The sequence below is a fragment of the Miniopterus natalensis genome, chromosome X (assembly GCF_054644295.1).
Source record: "Miniopterus natalensis isolate mMinNat1 chromosome X, mMinNat1.hap1, whole genome shotgun sequence".
NCBI classification, from domain to species: Eukaryota; Metazoa; Chordata; class Mammalia; order Chiroptera; family Miniopteridae; genus Miniopterus; species Miniopterus natalensis.
Window position 1 is genome coordinate 4471848 of NC_142103.1, and position 19388 is coordinate 4491235.

Here is a 19388-nt window from a genome sequence, read left to right on the forward strand (position 1 = left end):
ATCTATACTGTTTTAGTTGTTAATACACAAAGGCATCACATGTAGGGTTGCCAGATTTAGCAAACCAAAATAGAGGATACTTAGTGAAATTTAAAAATATATATACATATCTTTATTGATTTCAGAGAGAGGAAGAGAAAGGGAGGGAGGGAGAGAGAAAGAGAAACATCAATGATGAGAGTCATTGATGGGCTGCTTCCCACATGCCCCTGACTGGGGATCGAGCCTGCAACCCAGGCATGTGCCCTGACCAGGAATCGAACTGTGATCTCCTGGATCCTAGGTCAATGCTCAACCACTGAGCCACTCCCGGGCTCTTTTTTTTAAGTTGAGATCTGCTCAATGCTTTAATTTTTTACTTTAAGGACGAGGCTAAAGTAAAAAAAACCTCTGAACTTACACTTTTCAACCTGGAAGAATCAAAGAATAGCTATACTTGTAAAGTAGCATCAATAAAACAAATATTCTTATGAATACTAATTTTACCTAAACAAGGTAAAATATAAATATCTGATTTTGTACTTAATTTGCAGTGTTACCACTGAAGTTGATTATAGATGTTTACTCTAAAAGAGGTTACTATGAACACTGCAGACTCAAATATTGATAATGATTATTCAAAATTCATTAGCAATTGTTTTTTAAAGGCATAAAAAGCTTTTGTTTCAATATAACTCAGGAATTTTAAAATGATCTCTAGTGCTTTCACCTATCACATGGCCATAAAACAAAGACCCAAATAATTTAAAATTATCAGATACTATTTAGGCAACAAGTCTCATGTGTCAATACTTTAAATGTTGTGTACATAAAATTATAGTAAAAGGATGACTATAAATAAGTTGTAGTGCCCTGCGCCCCCCACATGTCCATGATCACACCACATTATAGTAAACCAAGTTTATATTTCACCATCAAGTGTGGTTCTCCCATTACTTTATTTTGTAACGAGTCCTTGAGAATATCTTCAAATCCAATGGCCTTATCATAACCCCTCACTATATCAGAAAGGTTTGAGCATGGAAGAAATGGAAGGCGCTGAACCTGTTGCACTACCTTGAATTCCATTTGCAATTTTAGTGATGCAAACAGACCCTGGATGTTTCTCAGTGTGGAAAAATTAATTTCATCTTGGTTGAGCTAGAATTTTTTTTGATAATTCAAGAGAATGACTGGGCAAAAGTTCATTTTCGAACAAGAAAAACCTTTTTGAAGAAGATCATGCCTTTCAAAAGGTCTACTTGCTGAAAATTCAGTAACTAGAATACTGCCCTTTAACTGAGATCCAAGTCCTCTGGTATTCGTCATCGGCTCGCTCTGCGAACGGCCTCTCAGCAGTGTTACCACCCTAGATTTAGTTTCTTCTTTTCTTTGCAATCGTGTCCAAGCTCCTCACAGTCTCTTTCATATATGTTACCAGGGAATCCAAGGAAAAATCGCTTTTCTCTCTTCCATGTGACCAGCTTTTTTTCTACCCATGAATGGCTTGCTTACTTGGTATTTCATTTGTTCTAGCAGGATTAGGTCTGAGAGGGGCACTGCATTCTGGGCACAGGGCTGTTACTACCAGCCCTTTCCCTCCTGTGGCTCAAGCATTTTGAAATGCCATGGTCTCCATGAAATCATCCTTAAAATAAGAATAGGTCAAATTGCTCTTGGTCCTTCCAGATATTTGTATTTCTCCCTCCTTCCCAGCTGAACACATGCAAAAATAACACTTTTATGGAACATACCTATTATGCCTCTATTTATATCTTAATTTGCATCCATACTAAAATTTTATATGACAATTTTATTCTGTTTTTTCAGGTCATTGTTACCTCTAATCAGTATTGTTTGTATTGTATTGTAATCTCACTGACACAATCTGTATCTCACAGCGACATCAGATAGACTGTATATTTAGGAAGTTAACTTAAAAAACTGGTTTGGGAATTTTAAACTTACATAAAATTTTGAATATTGTCAAACTAGTGATATTTTTGAATATACAGGATAGGAATATTCTGTTGCATAACCATAATATAGTTACCAAATTCAGTACATTCAACAATAATGTAATACTTTTGTATTATCTACCATCAGCATTCCAATTTTGTCAACTTGACACTACCTTTTCTTTTAAATTGATTTTTTTCTAGAGAGAGAGGGAAACATCGATCAGTTGCCTCCCATAAATGCCCCGAATGGGGATCGAACACACAACCTGGGTATGTGCCCTGACTGGAAATCTAACCCATGACCCTTTGATGCACGGGATGATGCTCCAACCAACCGAGTCACACCAGCCAGGGCAATACTATCCTTTACATTATTTCCCCCTGTCCAGTGAAGGATCCAGTCTAGAGGGTCGTGTATGGCATTAAGTTGTCATGTCTCCTTAGTTGCCTTTAACCTAGAACATCCATAGCCATTCTTTGTCTTTTATGACACTGACATTTTTAATAATGTAGTCCTTTTTATTTATTTTATTTTTAATTGAATTTATTGGGGTGACATTAGTTAATAAAATTATATAGGTTTCAGGTGTACAATTCTATAAGACATCACCTGTATATTGTATTGTGTGATTTTACCTGTATGTGGAATCTAATGAAAAAATAAGCTGAACAAAATAGAAACAGAGGCATGGATGTATGGGACAGACAACTGTCAGAAGGGACGGGGTGTTGGGCTGGGTGAAAAAGGTGAAGGGATTAAGTAAAACAACCTTCATAGACAAAACTATAATACAGTCCTTTTTAAAATAAAATATTCTTTTTGAGTTTGTCTGACATATTCTCATGATTAATCTGTGTATGATCACCTAGAACACCACATATGTGATGTGTCCTTCTGAGGGTATCACATCTGGAGGAAAGTAAGTCCAACTGCCCCTCATTATTGATGTGGATTTTGATCACCTAGTCAGGATGCTGTTGAATTTCTCCATTGTATAGTTACTATTTTCCACTTGTATCTAGTAGGAAATGTGTGAGGAGTAAAATTTAAGGCCGCACAAATATCTTGCTCCTCATGAAAAGATCACCATAGGTTTAGTGTCAATTAATCATTGTAGATTCAACCAAACTTTATTACAATAGTTGTGGAATGCTGATTTTTCATCTCTAGTGTCCCCTCCACATTTGCCAGTCCATATAGGCATGCTATGGTAAACAATGGCCTTCTCTTCTCCCTATTTATCGAGTTTTTGGGTTCATGGCTTCCTAGATTTTCAGTGGTTTATAATTTATTACTGTTCTTAATTATTTTGGTGTTTCAAACTGGCTCCCATGTCCTGCTGATATGTCCAAACATTACTTTTATCACTTTTTTACTTTCTAGCATAAAGAGATGGTCCAAGCCTCAGTCCTGGAATCAGCCGTTTTCCTGAGAAGCTGTTTTTTGTTTTGTTCTATGTTTTGTTTTTCTGGCAAATGATAGTAAAGGCCAAGATTTGGGTGCTAGGCGTGCTCACTTTTACTAAAGGGTCTTTGTTTCTAGAGCCATTCACCATAGAGCTAGGGAATATATATATGTGTGTGTGTGTATATATATATACACACACACATACATACATACATACATACACACATATACGTACTTCCACACATGCCCACATATACATGCTCTCATATGTACATAGTGATATTTTATAAACAATCAATATAGACTGATATCAGTACAGACTGATTTAGGAGGTTAAATTTTAACAGATCATACCAATTACTGTGAATAAAATAACTGAAAATATTTTCCATATGTGCAATTTTTTCATATTGTTATTTAATAGCATTTCCTGCACAATTTGATTATTAAGGGAAATGCTTAATAATTTATGTGCTTTTCAGACTAATTTTTATTACTATTTTTAGCTTGTGCGTGAAGTTGAACTTCTAATAAATCAACAAGCAGAGTTGGCAGATGTCACAGGGAATATAGCTCAAATAAAACAAAAAATAAAAGAGTTGGAACACTTAGATGAAAATTTGCAGGTAAGATTACATTTTAGATGTTCATTATATTTATGGAGCATGATAGTTACATTTTGATGCTTTTCAGTAGTTGAAACCCTTATGATTAATCTCTCAGCAACAATCTATATAACTGTTTCAATAATATTGGTCTGTTTTCCATTCTGTTCAATGTGGGCCTGAGGTGACACTGCATATGTCATGTAGGAGGCTTCTGAGATAATGGTGTGAAATGTTTTAGGCCTGCCAGTGGGAACAAGACCATAAATCATTTTGAAGAAGCTAGAAAAATGTCTATCAAGAATGCTACTTGGTATTTGGAAATGATGGAAACATACAAGAACATAATTCCTTAAATATCCATCTTTTGATGTATGCATTCGAACCAAACATACATTCACACAGATAGATCTACTTAGTCTTGCTAGCTGTGTGACCTTAGGTAAATTGATTACATTTTCTAAGCCTCCATGTCCTCATCTATAAATTGGGGATGAAAGGACCTACTTTTCAGAGTGATTGTAAGGATTCATTTAGGTGTTATAGATAAAACACTCAGCATAGTACCAGAGATATATAGGTATATAGTAAGTACTCAAAAGAGCCAGCTATGGTCTTAAAGCTTGGACTCATGGCTTTACTACTTAGCAAACTCAAGCTTTGTTCTCTTGTCTTGTATGTGAGGGCAAGGCCATGGTTTTTAAAGTATGTTCTCAGCAAACAGATTTATGGGTGAACCATAAGCATGAAAAAACAAAAATTGAGGTATCAGTATTGGTGACCAGTTCTGGAATTGTGCTTTTGTAGATCTTTGCGATTGTGGGGCAATTTACAAACCACTATGGTATAGTAGAAAGAGAAGGCAAACTGTCTTGGAAACTAGGGAGAAAGACACATAACATAAAATTCAATATCTTAACCATTTTTAAGTGTACAGTTAAGTATATTCACATTGTTGTGCAACAGACCTTCAAAACTTTCTCATCTTGCAACACTAGAACTCTATTCCATTAAACGACTTCCTTTTTTGACCCTGGTTTGCCCACTATTATGTTTGTCACTACGCTGGGCATGGGTCAGCAGTTGATGTGGAGGCAAGGCTGATCCCTTTTGACATGGAAACCCTGTGACAGGTTCATTTCAGGTCTGCAAAGGAGTCAGGTGGATGACGACTATCAGGATTTCCAAGGCTGAGATGTGTGAAATCCATTAGCTTTCTTTGGCTGGTGTACCTCATTTGATATATGAGGTTCTGTTCTAAATCTGTACAACCCATGAGAAGCAAATCTCATTCCTATTCTGGGAGGCTGGATAATTTTCTCTTTATGTTACCCGAAATGCGTGAGCTTCTGATGGCATCAACTGCTATAGCTAATTACTGTAACTGTAAGCTTTTTTGCAGGCTGCAGAAGTATGACTCCAAATCATGTTTTTGGAAAAATATCCCTTTGCTCAACCAGTTTGCTTCTTAATTACTTTCCCCCCTCCTCTTCGAACAGAGATCATGCTGTTATTGTTTTACTTCTTTCTTAAAATCAGGATCTATTAGCAAAGGCCCAGTTTGTGATTTTACATGGACACAGACTTGCATCAAATCACCATTACGCACTTGATTTGATCTGCCAGAGGTGCAACGAGCTACGTTATCTTTCTGATATTTTGGTTAATGAGATCAAAGGCAAACGGATACAGCTCAGCAGGACCTTCAAAATGCATAAACTCCTCCTACAGCAGGTAGTGTCATGAGACATGATGCATTTCTGAAAAAGAAGATAAATATTTTTCTTGGGCCCTTCTCAGAGGTTATAGGGTCAGGGTCTGGTATAGCTTTGGAATTAAATTTGCAAAAAGTCTGAGTTTGAGTATGCTTATTTAATCCATATTAACTCTACATAATTCATAGCAGGTGTAGTAAGGTAAGAATTTTGGCCTTTGTTCTGAATAGTGAGATCGTGGCTATGATGGCTCCTTTCTATTTTGTGTACATCTCTGAAGCCTCTACTCTGCTGATAGTTTGCAGTTAGAACACTTTTAAAAGCCCTGGGGGCATTTTTCTAAAGCCTGAAATTCCTACCACATTTCATAGTTACAGCAATAAAAAATTAAACAGTGACTGGAAAATATTCCTCCATGGCTTGAGGGTCTGACCCCATTCATGGGTAAGCAGGAAGAGAAGACCTGCTCCTGGCAGTGGAACATAAAATAGGGCTATCACAGGCATCATATCTGAACAGGAACATTTGAATCTGCAGATATCCTTCTCTCCTTATCCTGGGCAGTCATTATGCTTTTATACTATACTTTTTATTTTGCTAAGAGTTTCATATTTCAGTTACTGATTTTGGGAAAATTGCATGCAGCTCAAATATTAGTATTGAAAGAATGATAAGGCTGCTGCTGCAGAATGATTTCCTTGTTATGAAATGAGCGCAGTGCTTCCCAGCCTTGGCTGTGCCTCAGAAATACCCTTGGAGCTCTATAAACATGTAAATACTTGGCTTATAGCCCTGAGCTAAAAATCAATCAGAATTTCTGGGGGCCCAACCCAAATATCTTCAGATATCTTTATTTTTTAATAGCTCTGAAAGTAATCCTGATTGACAGAAGCCAATACTGATAAACTGATAAACACTGTCTTAAGGGACAAACATCTGTATTTCCATTCAAACATGGTTGTGTGTGTGTGCATGCATGCATGCGTGCTCACCAGGCTTTTCAGTGCTGTGATGAAGAATGTCTTCTAGCTAATCAGGGAATAGATAAGTTTCAGTCTAAAGATGCTCAGAAAGCCCTCCAAGATAGCAAACATTTTCTTGAAATGGCTCTGCCCCTTTATAAGTTATGATACTAAAATGCTACAGTATGAATTTGATGTAATTTTATCTCCTGAATTCAAGGTAAGAGGTTTCTTTTTAAGTAAACACATTTTTAAAAACTATAATTACAGTAGTGTTGATAAGAGATCTATTACTTCACAGCTAACTTTATATCAAATTGCAATTACACAGCTCTCTTAAGAGTTAGGGGTGATATCAGTGCCACTGTTAAGCATTAAAAAGTCCAAAGGTTTATTCTTGCTATTTAATGAAGAGTAATTTCCTTTTTGAGCTCTGCCTCCATTTTTTTAAAACTCTTTTCACATATGAGGAGCTCTAACATACATTTTCCTGTGCATCCTTGGAGAAAGGCCAAAGCTTTCATAGGAGAATATTGGACCTATGTCAAGAGCATCCTATCCCAAACATCTTTGTGCTGCAGTGACCACCAACAGATGCTCTGTAGATACAGATATTGCTTCTCAGTTTGAGAAGGAAGGTTTAAAGAAATGATCTGGGTCTGCTTGGTGGCAGGGAGCAGGTGGAAGTTGCTGTTGGCAGGGTGGAGAGCTTTAGGTTTGCTCAGTACCACCTCATTGGAGATGTCATGAAGCACTGTCTTCACATTGTAGATAAGCGCATTTCTGATGCTGTTTGCTGCTAAAGTGTCTAAGTGACTCGAAGATTGGAGCAGTATCTAAATCTATGCCTAGCTGTAGATTTTAGGGAATGCCTCAGAAAATCAGAAACATGGCTGTGGCAATAACCAAGTCATCCTCATGGCTCTGAGGAGCCTTTTACCACATGAAGAACTAAAGAATATCCTGTAGGCTAAAACATAAACTACTGTGACAGTACTTAACTTGGTAGCTTTCTCATGCTAAACATGCCTTCTTTTCCAGCCAATATCCCTTCCAGTCTTGAAGGATAAATCACTTGATGCAGTGACCTATTTCATGACTGCTTGATGCATTTCTTCTTTTATTTGTTTTGGTTCAGATCTTCTGGTTTTATAACCATGTGGAGATTATATGTTAATCTGTTTCCATTATGTTCCTAAATTTCTTCTAGTTATATTTCAAACTCTACATTAATTTTTTGACTGTTTGGGTCTGAGAAATCTTATAGTATTTGTAATGACCCCATTTCAGAAAATATTTCATAAAATTCTTATGCAACCTGTAGATTCAAATTCAGACTGTGCAACTCAAGCTCGAAAGCATTCAAACTGTATTTGGGAGCCAACAAGGTGGTTTCAAGAACTTGAAAGATGAGTATGTGAGGCCAATCCAGTTTGTGTTGCCTGCTTCCAACAAAGTGATCAGATCTAAAACACCCTTTTATTCACCTAAACCTGGTAAAGAATCTTACATTCACGTTTTTTACCTTTTCTTTTCCTGCTCTTATTTACTTTGTTACTCTTGATGTAAATACTGAATTCATTTTTCAATGCTGATAAATTGAAATTTTATTTATGCATCCTTTATCATGTTTAATTACGTTGCACAAGGCAGGAGTTGTGGTTGAAACTATCATACAGTAGTTCCACAGTGGTGATATAATATAGTACAGGATGATGCAAATCTGTACTCAATAGTCCAGCCTTGCAATGAGTGTGAACATTTTCACCATCAAATTCAACCTTTTCTTGAGCAGATGGAGGAAGGCATATGGAACTGGTACACATGTGTGCCTGCACACACTGATGCATATTTACTACTTACCTCAATAAACTATAACTTGGTTCTTATAAACTTCTAGTAAGTGAATGGCTTATATAATAGAATGGATTGCCTTTTCTAAATAAGTGTAAGTAAATAGAATAATTTTGCTGGTAATACCTGCCACAGAATCCACTTTCAGGTTTTAATCTTTGTTGACCCATTTTAATCATGTAATATCCATTTTCTTTTCTATATTCTGTGGGATAAAATAATTATCCTCACTATGTTGGACTACTCTGGAAATGAGGTGACTCTATTGCTTCAAGGTTTCCCTTGAGCAGTCTCTACCCTCTTGGCTGAGAGAGTGATTAGGTTTTGGGGACTTAAATAAGTTGAATGGGTGGATGTGGGACTAGATTCAATCTCTCTGATCTAAGAGCATCAGAAACTTTATTAATGTATGGGAACTACTTTGAAATTCAGAGAAAGCTTGAGCCAGTCATAATGAGTATAAAAATACAGCCCATCCCCAGCATGGATCGGATTAAAAAGAGGTGAGGAAAGCAGGTAACTAGGCTAAGATGATCAAAGTTATATGATTAACAGTTATTAAATATAAAAATATACTCACAAAACTATAAACCCCATAAATGAATAACATTGACTAAGATGATAGTGGGAAAAAGTAAAAAGAACAAAAAACCCAATAAGGGATGGACTAAACACCAATAACTATGAGAATAAAGATAGAACAGGTTCATATTCCTAAGACCTCAGATTTCTGCCTTCATTTACTGGCTATGTGACCTTGGGCAGTTCACTTAACCTCTTTTAACCTCAGTTTCCTTATCTGTAAAATCAACACTAACACCTACTGACTTCAAAGGGTTCTTGTGAAAAAAATTGTAGAATGTAAGAAGTACTCAATAAACTAGACTATGCTCTCCTTCTGACTAAGGCTTCTTTATAGTCTTCTAAAAGCTCAGCTCCTTTGAAGGGACTGTGGCAGTGCTGCACTGTGTGTGGAGGAGCAGGGTTCTGAAGACACTGTCCAAATCCCACTCACGGCCTTAATCACTAAAAGTGCATTTTGTTTTGTGTTTAATTTTTCTTTCTGATATTCTTATTTAATGGTGTTACACTTTCTTTCTGTAGTGGGGATTGGATATTCTTTCTTTCAAGCATGTAAACTTTTTTTTTTTTTTTGAAAGGTACCCATCTTTATTACTTTTCATCAGTACATTTTTACATGAAAAACCCGTTTGGCATTTAAAACCAGCAGTATTCATCCTTGCATTATGCCCACAATTAACTTTATCTCTTTTTCATAATAACCATCCATTCTCTCTGTATTAAACTTAGCCTTGGAAAATAACTATATCAAAAGTAAATTATGCTTTTCCATCAAATGACCACTCATAAAAAGAAAACAAGGAAAACAGTTGCAATGTTAAAATAAATCAAGCTTTCTTTTATTTTATAGACTCTTGTGTCATCCACAATAAAATTATTTGTTGGGAGTAGCTTGGATTTGCTGCAATTTAAGACTGCCTAATGTATTTATGAGGAAGAAGGCAGCTTACTGAATAAATGACATGGTTAGATAAATGATTTTATTCATCGTCAGTCATGGTTTATAAATTAAATCAAAGCATTACTTATGCTACAAACATCATTCATTTTACCTAATTGCTCTGTGAGTAATGGGGATTATAATGCTCAGTTCCAAATAATTCTTCAAGATTTTTAACGGCTAAGCCAAATATATAAGTTTTGGTCAAATCAAACCATAAGTGTTAATTTTTCATAAAATAAGCCAAACTGTTTTTGTTATTTTTATTAATTTGCATCAAATAGAATCCTGTACCTAGCACAGTGCCTGCTGGCACCTAGTAGGATGTAATAAGTATTTATTGAATTAACGTTTAATACCAAGGGAAGTTATGGAAGAACATTGTCCGTGAGGGGTAAAATATGATTTGAACTCCTAAATCTGTAACTCTAGTCTAGATCTTTCTAATCTTCAAGCCTGCATTTACAATTTGCCTCCTCAAATTTTCTATAGACAACTCAGACTCCGCATACCCCAGACTGATCACTGCTCTTCCTGTGTCCCTCATCTCAGTGAACAGCACCATGATTCCCTGGCCCTCAGCATCCCCTTCTCATTCATGCCCTGCCTCTAATCAATCAAAAAAATGCACTTCTTTCCATTCCCACTGCTATTGCTCACTGCCACTTCCCTAATCCAAATTAACATCATCTATTGCTTTGACAACTACAGCAGCTCCCTGTTTCACTACTTTTCCTTCTCAAATGCCCCTATTTATCTTGCCTTTGGACTTGACACATACTGTTCTCTCTCAGGAACACTGTTCCCTTCCCTCTCCCTTTTCCCTTTGCTAGCTCCTACTCCATCAATTTTCCTATCTCTAGGCCACTTCATTTAGATAAGCTTTACCTTCCTGCCTCTCCTCCCCTGTACTCGGTTCAGTTAGATATTCAAGCTTTGTGATAACAAGTCCCCCTTCATTTCTTCTCAAATTTAGTGTTATGTCCTGTTTTGTGTTTTTCTTGATTGTAAGATCTGTAAGGGCAGGGTCTGTGTGCAATTCATGTTTGTATCCCTAGCACCAAATATTGAGCTTAGCATATAGTATAGGCACTCAATTTTATATAATATTAACATTGTTAAAAATAATGAGTTTATCTACCTTGCTTTTCAGAAAAAGATGCATTCCTCTTGTAAATGTTTTTTTTTTTTTTTCATCATGTATTTGCAAAGAATTAGTATAGCTAGTTAGTGAAGCTTCCTAATTTACCTTTATAAATAAGTTCAGCTCTCTATATCAGGTGTCTTTAAAGTGGTAGACATCAGTATCTATTGACAAATTGATTTTATAAGGTAATTGCCAGTAAGTCTAATTTATATTTATGTATATGATTACATAAACATAAAACATATATATTTTTAAATAAATGAAAGTGAAGTATAAAATTTAGAGAACATAATAGCATAGCCTTTCCCTGAGTATGCCTTGTAATGGCTCCTGCTGAGGAGGAAAAGACAAAAAGTATGTTCCTTCCATGGAGAGGAGATCCACACAGCCTGTGTGGGTGGCAGCCTTTTCAGCAGCCCTGAGAATTAGGAGCTTAAATGACCTAGTCTTTGAGTGGATCGTGCTCTGGGCTTTGTAGGAACATCTGGACTCCTTGCTTAACAATATAGGGGTTCACCCTTTTTAAGCAGAAGAGAAAGATTAAACAGAAAGAAAAAGATTAAACAGGAAGAACAAAGATTAAAGCTTGGAATTTTGATGAAGTTGTTTTTTGTTTTGTTTCGTTTTAGTATCTTAACATGCTTCAGAAATGTTGTTTTATATACTGGTTAGAAACACAGATTCTGACAGACAATTTGGATTTGAATACCACCTCTGCTTTTTGACAAAATATTAACCTTACTTACTTATCTTTAAAATGGGGGTAGAAGCAGTACTTATCTCTTAAGATGATTTGGGGATTAAAAAAGAAAATGCATGTGTAGGGCTTAGAGTGCTGGCATGTCATAAGTGCCAAATAAATGCTGCAATTATTAGTTAAATTTAGATTTTTTTCAAAACTTTTGACCCAGTTAATCAGTGAGCTACAATCTGATTAAATGCTTATGTGTCCAAATGAACACTAAATCTGCAAATAAATCATGTGTGCTAACACCTAACTTCATGCTTGCTTGGCAATCAAGTGAATGTTTGGTGAAAGAATGGGTTAATATATGGCAAAATTATACTCAATAAGAAGTTGAGATAACATAGTATAGGCACTCAATAATTTTATATAATATTAAAAGTTAAAATATTAATATTTTAACCAACTGTTTTGCATTGTATGGTTTAAAAAATACTGATATAAACACATTGTAATATTACTATCTCTTTAATTAACAAGCATGTATTTTTATTAAAAGTGTTGATTTTCATTCTGGTTTGAAATTCTTCTTTCACATTTCTCTCCCAGGCAAGAAGACTTGGAAACAAAATCAGAGCAACTTAAAAGTAAATATCATTAAGTCAAACCTGGCTTTATTGCTGTGGTTGCAGAATTGGAATGGGGGCTTAAACCATATTTTTAATTTATTCAACCATTATTGTGCATTTGAAAGCCTATTTAATCTAAAAGAAAAAGCTGCTGCTGCATTGTGTCTAATTGCAGTCCTGGCATATCCCCAGATGTATGAGTAGTTTCTCAAGTCTTGGGTCAAGTTCAGAATAATTTTTGTAGAATATCTCATGTAACTTCCAGCATCTCTTTCCCTCCCACCCCACTTCAATAACCATAAATAAGTGTTGCACATTTTAATAAAAGGGATTTCTTTCATAAATTTCATTACTGCAAGTAAGAAGCATGGATAAAGGACAGGTTGTAAGGGACCATACTTTGGTCTGAAAAAAGGCATCTATTCATTTCTTGATAATACACGATTCCTTCTCTGTTATCCATAATATTCTGGTATCTGCAGAGAGTATCCTGATCATAATTGTACCCTACATTTTCTTTGTGTGTTTGTGATGGTAAATAAAGACAAGAACATATCTCCAAGAGGCAGTTTGTCATAGTAATACAGATTTATAGAGCTAGACTGCCTGAGTTTAATCCCAGCTCCATCACTTCTTGGCTGTATAACCTTGGGTAAGTTCTCTGGAACTCAGGGCTTTTATCTGTTAAATGGGCATAATAATAGAACATCTCATCATGGAGTTAATTTGAAAATACAATAATAATTGTGAAGTACTTTGAATGATGTGTGGCATATGGTAGTGTTCTAAGGGGTTTATGCAATTATTGGCAGGCTAGTGAATGGCCTATACTGACATACCATGCCTGGTTATCATGTTATACAGCCACAACTGGTTTCAAGAAGGAAACGGGTTGAATGTCAAATTCCATCATCTCACATGTCTTTCAGTTCTATTTTTAACTCATGACTACCTTAATGTTCCACTATGTGTATTTATTCATTTGCATATATCCAGGGGAAAAATAGGAGGCTGTGGCTCTGTACATTTTCATGGTGACATTTATAGCTGGTGAACCTGGTTCCAAAATGCACAGTATTCATCCAATTCAAGTCAACTTGCACAATCTTTATATATTTCAGAACTTTCCAAACTTGTATTTCAGAAACCCTTTAGAAGTTAATGATGCACACCTATCTGATAAGTGGAGTATGCAGTATTTTCAGTCTTAATTACAGTATTAAAATGATAATAGTTGGTACAATGAACAGACATAAAGCACAGTCTTAAAGAGGGAGCATGATAATGGTGGCAGACCATGGGCTTGACTCTGTTTCATTACTTACTAGGTATGAACCTTGGCCCTGTTGCTAAACCCCTCTGAGCCAGTTTTCCCATCTGTAAAATGGAAATAAGCATGCCATAGCATACTAAATTGCTGTGAGAGTTTGATGTAATGACGTGTGTTACAGACTTAGGACTGTGCCTGTACAATATATATAAAATAATGTTCCTTTCCACCTATATTTGTAATAAGTAGGCCATATTCTGTGGAAATGCATTTTAGCTGATAGATCCTGGACTTGATTTTGGGTTCTAGTTGTTACAAGGTAACGCTACATTTACTTGGAGGTTAAGGCTTTTTGCTTGTCTCAGCTGTCCAATACAGCCAGGATCCCTGGAACAGCTTCAGATGCTTCTGAAGAGCAAATCAGTTCATTCTGTGATAAATCTCATGCAGTTGAGTCAGTAATGCAGTCCAAGTCCCATAGAGTCTGCAAATAAGTTAGTAGTTATTTGCAGGGAAGTCACTTATGGCAACAACTGACATGTGGCAGATGAACAGGTTATAACCATTTCAAGAAACAACATTTCTGCACATCTTACTAGCCCTGCAGTGTATCATTAGCTTTTCTCATATCATTCATGTTCATGATTGATGCCACTGAATGATTAGGAAAAGCATTCATGAAATATTTCCTAGGAAGGTTTCCATAAAAAATCATTAAGGTTGAGGCCTGGCTGGTGTGGCTCAGTTGGTTGGGCATCGCCCCATGCACTGGGGGGTTGCGGGTTCGACTCCTGATCAGGGCCCATGCCCAGGTTGAGCTCTCAGTCCCCAGTAGGGGGAGTACAGGATGTAGCCGATCCATGTTTCTGTCTCACATTAATGCTTCTCTCCCTCTCTCTCTCTCTCTCAAAAAAATCAATAAAATATTTAACAGATCTTCAGTTTGAAAAGCCATTTTGGTTCTCCAGTAAATAAACTTTAGTTATTTGCACAATAAGGTTTTTTATGAATTAACTTCCTTTCGCCAAAGTGCCAAATAAATGAAACATTACTTAATATATAAAATAAATTCTAATTAGTATCTTAAATCTATCCTCTTAGGCAGCTCAAATCAATTTTTACTTTCAATTTATCTACACAGGATCTAGAGAAAACTTAATTTGAGCTAGATTTTCTTGAAGAACTATACCTATTTAGATACTAATTTAACTTATTTTCATTTCAGATTGAAGTGGTTCATGATTCTCTGGAGAAGAGAAGTGCTGGTCCATCCTCCACTTTGAGCAATGCCAATACCTTGGATATTTTAAAGAAGTATTTATTTATTAACAGGCACTCATATACACATCTACTAGTAGAAGTCACTGATTCAGTGTCCAAGGTGGACATGGTTGGGATTTTGAGTTCACAGAATGGGATTATACGGGGTGTGATGAAAAGCGCACTAGATGAGATGTCAGAGGTCTTGGATTTAGACCTGGCCAACATATGCTCTATTTATGTGACTTGAGAATTAACTAGAGCTTTTCGGAACCTTAGTCTCTTCTGTAAAAGAGGTCAGAATAAATGGGACAGTGTTTCAAAATCTACGAAGGAGTATGTATATATACAGTGTTATTATATAGATGTTAATAATCATTGTTTCATTGAATTTTATAGGATTATGTTAATATTACAGAGATAAGTATATTTACCTTTTATATCATAGAGTTGTAAGTAGCCAATATGTTAGAGTGATGTGTATGTAGACATATACAGCATGGGGCAAAATTAGGTTTACAGTTGTGAGTACATGAAAGGATTTTATTCTTATATTACTATTTATTAATTATTTTCCATACAAGCAACTGTAAACTTACCTTTGCTCCACCCTGTGTGTATGTATACATGTGTATATATATTTTAAGGATTGTTAAAGGTTAATGCTTAAAAGGTAAAAAAGAGGCTAAAGATAGAAGTTAAATTAAAAGGTTTACCTATAGTGGGGAGTAAGAAAATGAATTTTAAATATGTCAATTGGAAATAGCATTGGAGGGAAAATGTATTTTATTCTAAAGAGATAGTAATCAAAATTACTACCAAAACTTAAGTATGATTTATACTTGGGAAAACCAGTATAATAATCCACGGAAAATGTCAGAACATTACTGGGAAAAGGAAAAAATTGTGCATAAATTGCTAATATTTCTTTTTCAGGGAAAGGGAGATAGGGAACCTATAGCTCAGAAACTGTGCTGCCCCCCAAAAAGTATTTCACAGGTTTTTGGGAGTAGAGTTTGTGAGGTTTTAGTAAATTGATTCTTAAACTTAGTGAGTTAGAAATAAAGGTGTGTAGGGTTTTTTTTTTTTAATTTAAAAATAACTCCTGAGCCCCACTCCCCTTTCTTTTAAATATATTTTAGAATCTTGTGCTTGGTACTTATTCTGGAAACCATAGAATTAATTTTGTATCTTGATAATATAAACCAAAACTATTGGTAGTTTCTGGACAATTTATAATGATAATAACTGAAATATTGCAATACAATTCTAAAGTGATAAAATAATTGATAAATATGGTCTTTTCATTTTAGCCATGTTCTAAATGAGCTGATACAGACCGAGAAGATTTATGTTCGTGAGCTGTTTACTGTTTTGTTGGTAAGGGGCTCAAATTGTATTTTCTCAAATGCTCCTCTGCTACATCTGTTAGGAAGTGTTTAGGGCAGTCTTCTCTTTCTGCATGCCTCCTTGATTGGCACATGGCAGAAGTGGGTATTTCTGCTCTGCTTTGAGCTGCATGTTTGTCAGATGTGTGTATTCAAATTCTCCCTCAGGTGTGAGAATTGTGGATTCAGAATTTATTATAGAGGAGAGAAGCTGTTCTCTTAGTGATACATCAGATTGTTCTAATTATTCCCATGGTGCTATTCAGAGATTGTGATGTAAAGAACTAAAAATGCAATAACATTCATTTCATACAAATGTCATAGTATGAATTTGGTCTGAAAAAAACCTAAACATGTATTGCTAGCTTAAGTTAGAAGTTAATGACCTGTAATATAATTTTTCATATTTGCTTTCTATTTTGTTTCCTGTACTATAAACTGCCCTGAAGGCCAAAGATCTATGACTTTATTCTACCCATTGAGTGGAAAACCTTCACTTCCTTGTTCTACTTAAAAAAAAAAGTGATAATGGATAATTTTGGGAACTAGAATATTTGAATGTTAAAACGACAAACAGCTGCACTCACTAATCCCCTATACATTTTGCTGTACCTATACCTTTGGTGGCCCAATCAACTGTTGATGTGAATATATCTTAAATGAATAAACTTATTTATTTTGAGTAGGGTTATAAATCAGAGATGGATAATCCAGAGATGTTTGCTCTTATGCCACCTCTCCTGAGAAATAAAAAGGATGTTCTCTTTGGAAATATGGCAGAAATCTATGAATTCCATAGCAAGTATGTAATTACTGTATTGAATTTTCTTTTTCATGATATTATTTAAAGGGTTATTGATCAGTTTATTTCACATAAACATATATTATTTTTTTCTCTGAAATTTTCATAGCCTTTTCATGAGCAGTCTGGAAAACTGTACTGATGCTCCAGAAAGAGTCGGACTTTGTTTCCTGGAAAGGGTTAGTTCAATTATTATTTAAAAATATATAAATATGGACCATCAAAATAGCAGCTTATTTTATAAGAACAGATTTAGGGACAAGGTAGGTATTGTTTTTTATGTCTTTATGTTTTCAGAGGAGACACATTACTCCAGCAAGTATTTAATGCTAAACCAGGCTTTGTTACAGAAAGTATTGCAAAGGGATATCGAGAGTATGCAAATAGCCATTGTGTTCTGTGCTAGCAAATGCTTCAATGGCTCAGCTTGTGACCATTGACCCCTGGGTGATCCCAGGAGCCCAAGGACCATCCAAGCTATGAAGATGTGAGTTGGGACTCATCTTAGCACAACCATTCTTGCTTGGTTAATTTTTAGCCTAAGAGATGCCTTAGTATTCCCCTCTAATACATGTGAACTCTTAGTAGAATCAAATGTACTCTGGTTTTCAGACCCAAGGCATCTATCACAGGAACTTTGCAACACTGAGAGCTGCCTGTTCTTTTTATTCTATCAGATCATTCAGGGAGGCTCATTTCTCCATGTCCCAAGAGTGTACTTAATATAGTTGACTTCCCAAGTTTTGTAATCGTACTCTCCTCCATTAGAGTTTCCTCTCAGAATGTTCTCTGCTTATCTAGTTCTTCTTGTTCCTGAAATATCAGTTCTGTCTTAATTTCAGACTCAATTGGATAGAAGAGATTATTGAAAGCTTCCTGAATAGATATCTTAGAAAGTGTTTATGGACTGAGAAAATAATATGGTTAAGAAAGAAATTTGTGTTGCTACCTTTTTCAACATACCCTAAATTTAAACACATTTAAACTATGTTCAAATTCTTCCCAAAGCAACAGCAGTCTCTCTCTCCTTTGGACTCCTGTAGGACTTAATGACTATGCTACTCATTGGGGATTTTACATTTACTATGCATCTTTACATATATTCATGAGTTCTTTCTCCAACTCGATGGAAAACTCTGAGGCAGGGTCCATATCCTATATATCTTTGTATCTTTCATAAGGTTAGAGTCCTTGGCAACCAGTAGTAGTTTAATAAATGCCTTCTGATATGTTTAGTCATTCAACAGCCATGTACTTAGAACCTACTATGCACCAAGCACTGTACTAGGCTATGTAGGTACCAAGCCCAAGACTATTTACAGAGAAAAATAGGGAATCCATTGTGTACAGTGTGAGTTATGCTACGTTGAAGATATACAAAGGGTCCTATAGGGGCCAAGAAAATGTGAATCATGCATAGACTGGAGGTATAAATGATGGCTTTATAGAAGAGATGACTCAGGATATGAATGTTACAGAGTAAGTAGGAGACGGCCCATTGAATAAGGGTCAAATAAAGATGATTCCAGGGAAAGAGATTAGCATGGGCAGATGTCTAGTGGGTTATGGTACAATGATGTCCCAGTGATAAACCAAGGACCTTGGAAGTTAGCTACAAGTTCATTCACCAGGAAATCAAACAACTAACAGCATACAAAGAGTGTATTTCTTGGTACCTATTAGCTCACAGTTGTGAAAATATGAGTCTGCTTTTATAGTTCATTCAGAGAAAGCTTTTGTCCCTCTAACTCTTAAACTTGGTAAGTGGAAACTATGAAATTGCTTAGATAATTATGCTCTTCTTGGATTACAAAGAGGGCTCCCGACCAGCTGCCACATTCCTTATAATGCTTAGCTGCACTCCCTATTGCTTCGCCTTTCTTGATAAGAAAAATACATGTTCACAAATTGGTAATACCTTTGATCTTTCTTTTATCACAGAGAACTGATTTTGAGATGTATGCAAAGTATTGTCAGAATAAGCCCAAATCAGAGGCAGTTTGGAAGAAGTATTCAGAATGTGCCTTTTTCCAGGTATTGTAATTATTCAGGTTTGGGGCATACTCTTTCTGAAAGATATTGGGATAGTTCTTATTTATTAATTAATTTTCTACTTTAGGTAAACCAAAGTACTTTAAGTACCTGTACTTCAATCAGTATATACATATATTGGTTAAAGAGCCATTTTGCCCTCTCCAAAA

The 19388-nt window shown here is 35.7% G+C and overlaps 1 protein-coding gene and 1 pseudogene across 1 annotated transcript in view; one reads left to right on the top strand and one right to left on the bottom strand.

Moving 5' to 3' along the window:
• Window positions 1–19388, top strand: part of MCF2 (MCF.2 cell line derived transforming sequence) — a 60968-nt gene that overhangs the window by 21375 nt on the left and 20205 nt on the right. The window contains 11 exon segments of the mRNA XM_087813296.1: window positions 3855–3974; window positions 5493–5687; window positions 6664–6780; window positions 6782–6850; window positions 7955–8126; window positions 12448–12485; window positions 14963–15051; window positions 16311–16377; window positions 17072–17187; window positions 17297–17366; window positions 19129–19221. Of these exon segments, the coding sequence (XP_087669422.1) occupies window positions 3855–3974; window positions 5493–5687; window positions 6664–6780; window positions 6782–6850; window positions 7955–8126; window positions 12448–12485; window positions 14963–15051; window positions 16311–16377; window positions 17072–17187; window positions 17297–17366; window positions 19129–19221 (1146 nt within the window).
• Window positions 886–1341, bottom strand: LOC107532745 (proteasome maturation protein pseudogene; annotated as a pseudogene).